Source organism: Catharus ustulatus, chromosome 3 (assembly GCF_009819885.2).
Source record: "Catharus ustulatus isolate bCatUst1 chromosome 3, bCatUst1.pri.v2, whole genome shotgun sequence".
Classification (NCBI taxonomy): Eukaryota; Metazoa; Chordata; class Aves; order Passeriformes; family Turdidae; genus Catharus; species Catharus ustulatus.
This window is the reverse complement of record NC_046223.1, coordinates 112902142-112914255: the sequence shown is the minus strand read 5'-3', so window position 1 is coordinate 112914255 and position 12114 is coordinate 112902142. Positions and strand designations below refer to the sequence as shown.

Below are 12114 nucleotides of genomic sequence, written 5' to 3'. Positions count from 1 at the left end.
GGAGCACTGTCAGCAGCCCTGAAGCACAGTCCCAACTATCCTGGAGCATTAATCCTACAACTTTCTCTGCCCATTACTGCTCAGATGGGAACACAATATTAACAGCATTTGTTTCATAGTAGGGATGGGAAGGTAAGGATTCTCATGTAAAAAAATGGTAGCTGTAGGTAAGGGGGGAGAAGTGGGATAGACAGAAGATTCTTTTAAAGCTTGTTTTTCTAAATTTTCCTTGGAAATACCCATGCAAGAAAACAAATCTATCTTACTTAGCTATCTTCTGTGAAGAACACTACTAATTCCATTTAATCTGCCTGACTCTGAGAGCTGTCATTAAAAGATGGATCCTGATGCCAGCACTGGAAGTGCAGAAGAGCAAAAATTTGTGTAACACTTCATGGTCCTTTTAGAAGAGCCCTTCTCTAAATAATATATAGAAACACTGTCACTAATCTGCTCAGTGGTTCCAAAGTGCAAAACCCAAGTTAGCTGCTCCAAATCCAAACACTTGGATTAGCAGCATGGCATCTCCCCAAGAGAATGGCACCTAGAATGCACTACTGTTTAATGAATTAGCAAGACTGAATTAGCAGGCAGACATGAAAAAGTAGCTCACGAATAATGGAGTTTTAGTTAATATAGTCTTGAACAGTTCCAGGAATGGAGCAGCCACAACCTCTCTGGGCCACATGTGCCAGTGTCTCACCATCCTCACAGTAAAGAATTTTTTCCTGATATCTAATCTAAACCCACTGTCTTTCAGTTTAAAGGCATTCCCCCTGGTTCTGTCCCTTTTCTCTCACCTTTTAAAGTGAATGTTTTAGAAGATTGCTCCCCCATTACTTGAAAGATACATGTGGGTGAAAGATAAACTGTGATCCAAGGCAATTTTACTCTAAACTAGATTTAAATATACAATTAAGTAGACTCTCAAGTTACTTCATCTTCACACTTCCACTGAAGATAAGCCAAGTTCTCCTAAGCAGTGTGAAGATTTGCGTGCTGCTTATTTTCCAAATTACAGGACAACAAACTTGCCTCCGTAATGAGCCAGGCTTTGATCTCCAGGCAAATGAAGCACTAGGAATAATACCACATGTGAGATTACACAGTATTTAACTCCAGATGAGAGCAGACCCAGTGGAAAGCAGTGCACCACAAGCTCTGTCACACACTGCCTGCTAGAGCTGCCCCGGTCAGGCCTTTCGAGGGAGAATTCGCTGAGAGAAGAATGGAATACACAGAGAGGCAGATTGAGCCCCAGGTGACTGTGAAAGGAGGGTCTACAGAAAGCTTGCAGGATCCCAGGAGATGTGACATACCTGTGATGAAGGCATAGGCTGCCAGGATGTTGCTGAGCAGGGCCATCTCCGTGCCAACACCCACGGGCTCCATGCTGCTGCTGAGTGCTGGTGGTTGTGTCTCATCCACAGGGAGCAGGACAGGGGTGTTGTCCACAGGGTAGAAAGTGGCTGACCTCCCTTTCTTCTTCTCTGCTTTGACACAGAAAGGGAATGAGGAATGAGGAATGTAGAACATGACCCAACCCGACCCTGCCTTATCCCCACCAGGTCAGCAGCTGTGTTCAGAAATCTGGAGCTGCTTGACAGGGAGCAAATTTACCCCTTATTGGGGGGTAACTAAACCTTCTCAAGCAGCTTCAGCTGAGAACTTACCCCATCTGCATCCAGGCATCCTCATCTCTCCCCCATCTCCTGCTCTTTCATGTCACCACTTAGACACACCCACCTATGCTACAGCAAATATGTAATCAGGTTTCTTTTCTCTTATGTAAATCAAAGGAGCTTTTATCAACAGTGGGTTCAGCTAGGCTTGTAAGAAGGAAAACACAGGCAGAGCCCACAACCCTCTGCTGGTGTGGTGCTGTAGTGATCCATGCACACCTGGCACACAGACGTGCTTGCTTTCCCTGCAGCCTTCGTGGGGAAGGGCAGACCTGAGTTTATGACTTCCTTCAGAAGCCTGCTCGTATTGTGTTTCACACAGACACCATTTCCCCTCTGGAGAGGTGAGTGAACATGGGTTAATGATTTGGTTTTATTTGTTGAAGACTGGAGCTAAGGAGGTAGTTCATTCCAGGAGGCTCAAAGAGACCCTTTCAGACCTTATCAGCTCGCTGTTGAGGGCTCCCCACACCTTGATCTGCAGCTGACACCCCCACTACTCACAAAACAGTAATTGTTTTCAACACAGGAAAAAGTCAGTGCACAGGATCCAGCTCCACCATCCATGTGAGTTTTTAGCTGTAGCTATTACAGATTTTCAGGCTCCCTTCTCTGGGTGTCTAGGTCTGGCCAAAAGCAAGCACCACTCTGTAAAATCAGACTTGCACCAGGCTTCCACTTCTCTGCAGGTATTAAATTCAGGACACTGCCAGCTCCATCTGCAATGGTGCCATCAGTGCTGTGCAAGCAAAGGCATTCTGTCAGGAGTTGTGATGTGAAATGGTCTTTGTTCCTTGGCTGCCTGATCATCTCCTTTCCCTGCAAACCCAGCAGTGTGAGACATCACATTCAGCTTCCCACTGTGGGAAGAAGCTCAGCCCGAGGAAGCAGTAACAGAAAGAGAGGGGTGTCAGAGAGAACAGGTAATACTGGATGGAGAGGGACTGAGGGCAGGAATGTGTGTGCAGTGATGCCAACTCCTACCCTGCCTCGAGGAGAACCAGCAGGGATGGATATCCAGGTGTCACTGCGAGGGATCAGCCCCAAGGAATGTGGGCACAGCTGTGCCTCTGCCACTGAATAGCTGCATGGCCTTGGGAAAGCCACACATTCAAGGTTACCACGGAGTTAATGACTGGACTTCAAGCAAAGTGTTTAAACACGAGTGCTTGGGTGTTGTATCCCAAAGTATAAAATATCCCAAAATATCTCTTGCTTTAGGAGAATAGAGGTTACTGCACATCCCTTTTGCAAAAGGGACACAAAAGGTCCAAGGGCACATTCAGCAGGAAATCAATAGCAACATTTCAATATTTTCTTTTTAATTCAGTTCAACATGCCCTCTAATATCTCCTTTATCCTCCCTGTCTGGTAAATCTGCCTGTGCAAGAGTATGAATTTCTCCCTACCACTGCTCCAAGGAAATCCACGGAAGTGGGGTAAATATTTAACTTCCAAAAACTAAAACTTGGATATTTCAGGGCATCTCAAGTAGCATCTAAACTAAGGCAAGAGAATCCTGCTGTAAGTTGATGGATAGCAGAGTCATCCAGCTCTCCCCACAGCAGGCACTTAAAGCTCAATGTGTTTGCTCATACACAAAGACACCCCAGGGCCAGGAGGACACCCATGCAGAGATGGCAGGCATGAGAAGGGATGCAGGGGAAATGCTCACCCTTCTAGCAGCCAGCTGAGCGCCCCAGGTCATCACAAATGACACATTTACATGGGGTAATGAATCCTGCCTGAGATGTCCCTGACTGAGGGCTGGCTCTGAACTAGTTAATGTAAAAATCCCTTCACAACTGAGGAAAATGAAGGGCACCACTAGGATATCATCTCATGAAAATGTCCTGTGTCAGAGGGACACCACCTCTGTTGGATGTGGAGCAGCCCTTGTAAACCATGTGCAACAGCAGTGTCTTCAGGAGACAGAGCGAGAGAGAACTCCTCTCGAGATGTGACACCTAAGAATCCCTTTTTTATTTTTTCACTTCCAACTTGTTAAATGCACAGATGCAATCAAACATGCTTTTAAATGAACACTGGCCTGCACACACCAAACTCCAGCAAAGAGCACCACAAAACCACAGAACTGGTTTTATCATTGGCAGGATTGTACAAGCACAGACACGGAAGACAGAAAATGCCTGGACTTACGCAGGAGGGAAAAAACAAACACACACAATTTCACATGGGCCATGTTTTCCTACACTGTCTAGTTCTCTGGTCTGCCATTCCTTTCAGGATCATATTTAAAGATATTCTCTTTCCTCCTTGCTAGCTTTGAAGACTTGTCAATGCCTAATCAGCTCACTACTACTGTTTCTCTCCTCACCACCCTTTCTTAGCTGTTGCCAGTCACTTGAACAGTTTCTCTGTCAGTTTACACCAAAGCTAAATAAAATTCTTTCAGCCAGCAGTAAATTTGCCCAACATCACAGTTAAGCACAGGAAATGTTAGTTATTCATGGTACCAGGCTGATGTTAGTGAATAGTTTAAATAAAAGAAATGAAACAGTAAGGGAGATTACAGAAATTTCCAAGCATTTTGTTATTTTTCAAACATTCTGCTAGGTTTTAATTTCAAAATGACATCTTTGTTTGAAAATCAGTGCATATTTGGAAAGTGTTTGGAAGTTCACATAAACTATGTGAAAACTAAACAAAAGGTGTCATTCATAGAAGTAAAATGTTTAGATTAGTGGAAATGAGTTCAGGATATTTTTTCTTTCTAAAAAGAATCTCCAGGATCACAATATTTATTTGGGGCTGCCTTAAAACTCTTTCTTGACAGTTTTTCAGTAAGGCCTCCAAACTGACAAACCTGTCATTGCCAGTTCTTATTTATTTGTGAATTGACTATCCAAGCTGTGGATTAGCTTTGCCAGGAGTGTAGACAGAGACAAGTTCTGCCCACACCCACCCTCGAGCTGAATCTCTGGGAGCACAGACTGGGATTTTCAGCAGTGTCATAAAGCATCTCCTGCATATTGGGAAACAACACAAAACCACTGAGGAACCCAACACGTGCTCACCTGTGCTTTTCCTTTATTCATGCACCACCCCTTCCTCCCACTCACCTATCCCTAGAGAGGGCTAAGAGCTGACTTCATTCCTACCCCTTCACTTTGCATTTTATGAAAATAGCATCGTATTTCAAAGCTCAGTTAAAACATCTCTGTCCTATGAGGCAGATCTATTGTCTCTGCCCTGGTTTGTTTTTGTTTTTTGGGTTTTTTTGGGTGGAGGGGGGTGGTGTGCATGGCCACGACTGCTATTCCAGGAAACCCAGCGTTTCTTGAACAGTTTCACAGTTCACTTTAGCCTGTCCCTGGTCACATCTAGAAGCTGTCACAGCCCTTTCTGACTGTGACATGGATGGATTTAGGAGCAATACAGAAATGCAGAAAAGAGGAGATGGAAAGGAACAGTTAGCACAGCACAATGGTCACAGCTACCTGGGAGAGCTCGCTCTATGTTGGAGGGAGACACATCCGAAAGGAACACGCCGTCCCCTACAACATTGGGGTCAAACACTCTTGGCTGCAGTGGAAAATGTGGCTTCTGATGCCCTTGTTGGTTGGTTGGACTCGCCTGAGTTTCATGCAGAAGCTTCTTGGGAACTGAAAGAGAGGAGCAAGAAGAGTGCAGTTGTTAGAGTGAGTTATTTCAGCTGGTCAGAATGAGAATTGTCACCTCATGCTAGGGCTCAGCTGATATTTAATTGCACCATGTACAGCCCAAACAGACACTCCTTTTCCACTAGGATGAATGCTTTCCAAATGCCAGCACAGAGACATTCAATGAGACAGTGCTGGAAACCATAAAGTGATTAAGATACTGTTTATTCACAATTAAGCCTTGAGACTAGGTTAAGGATCAGATTCAGATGTTGTATTTAGACACTCATCTCAGAAACTGAAACAGAGCTTAGTAAGCCAGGCCTTGGCCTCAGCTCTAGGCTTGAGAGCACTGTTAGAGCTCTCTGTTCCTACCATGACAGCAGGCTGCACAGGATGCCCTGTAGCTGGAGCTATGCCTGGGATTGAGATTGAACATCAGAATTTTTGTCCACTTTGGATTCACAAAACCAGACTCTGGAGGATGCTGTTCACATGAAATCATAAAGCTTAAATAATCCACCACAAAAATAAATTCCTGCTGTAAGAAACCCTTCCCACCCTGGGAGATCCCAAACACACAGTTTCCTGTTGAGTTTTAGGCTGTAAGATGGAAAAGGCCCATTCTCCATTCCCACCAGCCTGAGGAACAGGAAGATTCAGCTATTCCCTACTGCTCTCTGTTTTGTCAGCCACAGCATGAGCAATATGCAGGTGAAATGATGGGTTAATATGTGACAGATTTTTTGGACATCTCTGGTGTCTTCTTTAGACCAAAGCATGCCCTAATAACAGGAGTGTTTCTTCCTCCTTACAAGGCCAGTTCTTCAGCTGTACAACCAGGTAAAGAAATCAAAGCTGGTGTAGCTACCTCAGTGTACACCCACTGAAGGTGAATTCAGGCAGTAAATTCACTAATTTCCCCTCTAGGGACAAAGAATGGAGTCATCTATGGAGCTGAACCAGTTCTCTTCCTCAGCCACAGCCAACACCTGAGGCTATTTCAGAGCAAAGTGCTTCTCCATACAAAGAGAAGAAACATATATACAGGCCATTCTCTTCAGAAAGCAGAGGAATTGAGTGATGAAAGACAAAAATAAATTAAAATTTCCACAGGAGGAAGATTTCTTTTTCCTGTCAGTGACTATACATTATTGCATAGCAAACAGCCAAGACTTTGGTGTGCCTACAATGCTTTGGTGTGCTTAAGATTGTTGAGCACTAGGCACAAGTAGACCAATTAAGCTTCATGAGAAGATTTCTGGGATGCCCATTTCCCCTTTCTCCAAGTCTAACACCACCTTCCTCTCTCATTCCAAGCAGGCTGCCACCTCCAGTGCCTCAGTTTCCCCAGGGCTCCACTTGGGATCATGCTATCTCTCATCTCCACCCCTCACAGGGGCGTGAAGGAGCGCAATTAAAAATGCAAAGCACTTTGAGATGCTTGGCAGCAGCTTGAAGGAGGACTTGGAAAGAGGGCAACTCTGGATCAGAAAGGAAATTCCTGCCTGCCCCCTGCAGCTAATCAGCTGCCAGACTGGAACAGGAGATTTAATCACATCCATTAAATTTGCCTGCATCACCCACCACATTACTGGTGGGTGAAGTGATCCAACCACCTTGTTTACATTATGTCCAACTTACTGTCTTTGCTGAGGCAAAGAAAATTGTAACTGGATTTACAGACTGACCTCCTGTATTGGGCTGCCAGGACATGAGCACTGAAGTTCTTGCATTATTAGTAGAGTCATGCTAGGTCAGGAAACAGGCAGAAAACCCCTCAGCTTCTGAATATCAAAGAGCTGGCACAGCGGTTTCTAGTGAAATCTGAATTGGCAACAGTTGGAAGGCAGCAAAAAAACTCAACCCCTGGTAGGAACCAGACAGGAATGAGGGGGATACCTGTGCCAGGGAAATATCAGAAAGTCTGGAGAGGGGGTGGGTAGAACAGAGATTATCCTGCAAACCACAGCCAGGGAGAAGTGCAGTTCTGGGTGCTGAGTTTGAGGCACCCAAAAGGATGCAGAAGGCCTAGGGTTCAGCACCCTCCAAAAATAAAGAGTCCTATTGCTGAATCTCAGACTGAGGACATGATAAACATTTAAAAGACACAAGACATTTTCCTTTGTACATTTTTCACCCAAACTGCATCCCAGTCACTTGTTGATAGGCATACAGTGAAGAAAATGAAGCAGAAGACTTTCATGTTTCAGACTTACTCTTCTTCATAAACATCTCCTTTACCTCTCAGCATTCATGACCATTACCAGGGCACAAGACAGACTGATTGGACCTGCATCTTTCATAGAAAAAGTGACACTACCCAACACTTAAACATTTGAGTGAAGTAGGGGAAAGGAACACCATCATCTCTGGGTGTTCCTAGGCAAGCCCAGAGAACTGAGAGATGGCTTTTCCATCCTGGCATCTGTGCCACCACCACTTTAATGCTACCTACAGGACCAGGGGAGGAGCCAGGTAAAGCAAAACATTGCTAAATCAGTCAGCAACTGGTCAACAGCATCCCAAGGAAGAGCAGAGATGGAGAAGTATGAAGGAGAAGCATTGATAGAGAGTATTGTTGTCCCAGCACCTTGTGGAGCAGGGCTGTGCTGTCACCTCCTTGGGATGGCCAAGGAAGTAAGAACACTATCAAGTAGTCATTTGGTGCCTTAAAACAGAGGTGTCTGTGAGAACAGATTCCCAAAAGTAGGCATGGGTTTAACATCTGTGATTAGCACACACTTTGGTACTTTCAAAAATCCCAGGAGGTGCATTTCTTCACTTCAGCAACTAGATCCCTTTAAAACTCTGGAAGCAGCTTAGTGCAGCACAGGATGTTTACAGCACACAAACTTGGACTTTTCCATTTCAAGGGATCATTTTTCTCTGTGGACTCCATAAATATCTTGAGTACATTTTGCCAGGAAAGGCCCATCTTTGCAAAGAGTACACAAAGAGATGGCATGCAGCAAGTCTGCTCTTTTTCGAGTTTATATGATGCTCAGCTGATACACAGCTTTCTTTTGATTTAGAAAGACTGTGAAATGGAAAGCATTTCTCAAGTGTAAAATACCTCACAATTTCCAGTTAGCTCCTGTGTGGCAGCCAACTCCACAAGAAAGATTAAACATCTGGTTCCTTTGAAATGCCCTCCTTAAATTCTCCAGAGAGGAGTGCATCTGACACAAAGCATGGCATGAGTTGAAGCAAAGTGTCTTGGAAAGTTATTTATTATTAAAACCACCAGAAAAAAAACTACAGAGGATTTTAGTCTTATCTCAGTATTAAGAACAGAAATCCTGACAGGGAAGGGTTGGCACTTGTCCTTCTCCATGCAATCGAGCAGAGAAGTTACAGCAGCTCAGTCAGCAGAATGGATGTGGACAAGAGGGGAAGAAACAGCTTCAATCAAAATGTTAATACACCTCATAGTTGGGAGCCCTGTACCTAAAAATGCACATGAGAAATGAGCTGGGATCATCTGGAAGAGAGGAGATGAGTTGCTCTGGGGACCTCTAGGGACTTTAGTCTCTCAGGGGTAGCAGTCAGCACTGAGATGTGGGTATTTATCCAAGTGATAAAATTCTACAGCAGCTTGGGCTGTGCATCTGAGAAGCACAGGCAGAGGTGTAACTTTTCAGATGGCAATCCCTGGGGTTCAACTCAAACATCACCACGTGGATTCCATTCCAAGCCAGGACTTGGGCTGGGGAAGTGTCACCCTTGCTGTGACACTCCATGAAGGTTCCTGCAGAAGTTGGTTCTAGGTTATAAATCTGCAAGGGAGCTTTTAGATCAGCAGGTTCATTCCTCTGCCATTACAGGCTTTCAAGTCTTTACATAATCCCTCTGTGTCTGCTTTAAAAGCAATCCCAGCTCCCACTGCTCATCTGTCCAAACCAACATCATGCTAGCAATAATTTATACCAGTTCCCAACCCAAGAGCTGCATTACCCATTTGCAATGAATTAATGGCACCAGCCTCACAATAAAACCTCTCCTCCTCTGCCTGGCAGCCTCCCCACAGTGCAGAGAGAGGGCTGAAGGAAAATCAAAGGCAGAGTGTGCTGTGATGGGCAGAGCAGATCCATCAGAGTCTGTAGGAGCAGCCAGCAGGGCAGTGTGAAAAGGCACATGCTGGTGCTGCTGACAGTATCCTTATTTGTACGTGCTGGAGACGCCTTCTGCTGGAATTTTCACACAAGCAGTTTCTTGTGTGGCCAGAAAACCAGGACTGATGAAAAGAAAAAGTTACTGTGTCTACCAGCAGCAACATTCCGAATTGCAGTGCTAAGAGATGGAAAGGGCCAGTCAATAGCTCACCTCTGTTCATTAAGGGCAGGGAATCTCAGACTGGTTTGGCTTGGGAGAGACCTAAAAGATCATCTTGTTCCAACTGCCCTGCCATGGGCAGGGAACCTTCCACTATCCCAGGCTGCTCCAGCTCCCATCCAGCCTGGCCTTGGACACTGCCAGGGATGGGGCAGCCATGGAATCACTGACAACCTGTGCCAGGGCCTCAGCACCCTCACAGGGAAGGATTTCTTCCTAATATCCAAGCCAAGCCTACTCTTTTTCAGTTTAAAGCCATTCATCCTTGGCCTGTCATTACATGTCCGTGCTCCTCCTCAGGTTTCTTGCAGGCCCTTTTCAGGTACCAAAAGACCATAATGAGACAATCTGTTGTGTTTCCTATGTTGATCTATCTAGTTTTAAACACTCCAGTCCTGGGGGCTCAACCAATTCCACAATATATTATTTTCAGAGGAATACTGCTCTTTCTGTGTAATTATTTTCCATCATTGCTGAGTGTTTCAATTTAAGCACATATATTATTCCCCTAATCAAAACATTTAATGCTGTAGCCCCCATATTTTATGGATGGGGAATTGGCTCAGGGACAGAGTTTTGAAAGTGTTTAAATATCAAAATGATTTGTCCAATTTCACAGAGGGAGTGTGTGCCAAAGAAAGGAAACAAGCTCAGCCTTGCACTCAGACCATTCCCTCTCTTTGCTAATTCGATCATTTGGTGTTTTCTGATGCTTGCTCTGTCCTAAACATGCTTAGAGACTTCCACTCCCAGGAAGCAATTATCCCCTGACCTCCATCTTCCCTGGATATACACATCAGTCAGCTGGAGGGGATCAATGAAAGCTCAGTGTTTAAAACATACAGACAAGGGGCTTGTCATTCTCAAGTCCTCTGCTCTACATTTTCCTGTGCATTTCCAGCCCATAAGGTTTGCTCCCAAAGCTCAGCATGATTAAAGCAGATCTGCAGGATCTTCAGAAAACCCTCCTGAGCATGCTTGAAGCAGAGTGCAATTTGAACAAAAAAAATTACTCCCTCACCAAGGAAAATTACAACCAACCCTTTTATCTGGGCAGGTTGGGGCCAGGGACTGTTGGTGCTCAACATATTTCTAAAATAATAATAAAAAATCCTGCTGTGAGTAAACACCCAGTATAAACTACTGCATGTTTTTAGAGGTAGCATCTCTGAAGGATTCTTTTTTGAGACTTGAAAATGCACAGCATTCAGCCTGAAATAGGGTCAGTCATGATTCCAAGTTGTTACAAGAAAGCAATTCCTTAGTACACGTGTGTATGGTTCTCTCAAAGTGCATAACTAAAAGTGGCTTTTGTGCAGTAAAACCTAAATTCACTAAGCAGTCAGTCAACAACAGCTATTAAAATAATGTATTTTGGCTGTGCCAGACCACAAAATATCACAGTACAGTCAGAGAGCAAGAAGGAAAAACCCCATACAAAAGAAGGCTCTGCACCTGGTGACAGCAGTAACACCACTGTGTAGCTGGAAACACGGGGGTGGAAGATGAAAATTTGACTAACAAAAGTAAATTGAGGCACACCCTACCCCCTTGGCCTTATCCCAATGGTCTCAGACATGGCCAAGCAACAAGTTGAAACCTTTTCCAGCTATCCAGGCCCCATCTAGCTCAGAAAGAAAAAGAAAAGAGGTGAAGAGGTTTTGCCTCTTCTCATGATCGTGTGTGTTGTGTCACACATCCAAAGCCCACCTTCAAGTCCTGCCCTGACATCAGACATTCTGACAGGGGGAGTTTTGGTCAGATAGGTGTATAATCACCTGACAGGAGATCATCAGATCCTTCAGCTCTCAGATGTCTCCATGAGCCTTGGAAAAGGCTGAGTGCACTTGACATCAGCTCTGGACCTTGGCTGCAAAGGCATGCCATACTATCCTGTATCTTATTTAGAGTGAAGGTACAATACCATTTAAACATTTAAATTATCCCAGGAGACAACAGGAGATATGAAGGGACTTTCTGCCACAGACCATAAGTCTGAAAGTTGGGATTTGATCAATAAACTACCATGAAAACCTTCACTCTCACAAAAAAAACCCCAAACACCAGATCAGAGATTTAACAAATGCGAGTGATCCAAACCTCAGCTTCCATCTCCTTCAGTTATTTTGAAAAAAGCGTTTTTCACCCAGCATGGATATAGGCTGCAATGCTGAAACCAAATGCAAAGCCCAAGAGCCAGAGGGAGTTCCTCAGCCTGCTGCAGACGTGTTTCCCATGCTTGGTGTTCCAAACCACCAATAACAAGGAAGTGACTCATGCCAATTACAGTAAGGCCACTTCCAAGCACCATGCAGAAAGCAAGGGAGGCTGTCTGGGAAAAGAGCCCTGTCACAACCAAGGCCACCTACACCTCCCTGAGCCCACAGCCTGCTCCAGACTCTGCCCAAAGCAGGAATCTGTTCTGATGGTGACTTGGGGGTGGTGGGAAGTGGTACATGCTGGGATGTCTGACA

The 12114-nt window shown here is 44.8% G+C and overlaps 1 protein-coding gene across 2 annotated transcripts in view; it reads right to left on the bottom strand.

Annotated features, from left to right (window-relative positions):
* EVA1A (eva-1 homolog A, regulator of programmed cell death) overlaps positions 1-12114 on the bottom strand; it is a 202705-nt gene that overhangs the window by 7100 nt on the left and 183491 nt on the right. The window contains exons 6-7 of one of the 2 annotated variants that reach the window (XM_033053701.1): positions 5144-5308; positions 1320-1493 (exon numbers count right to left, since the gene is read on the bottom strand). In XM_033053701.1, coding sequence (XP_032909592.1) covers positions 1320-1493; positions 5144-5308 — 339 coding nt within the window. The remainder of the gene's footprint in view (positions 1-1319; positions 1494-5143; positions 5309-12114) is intronic. The other variant, XM_033053702.1, reaches the window with a different exon arrangement.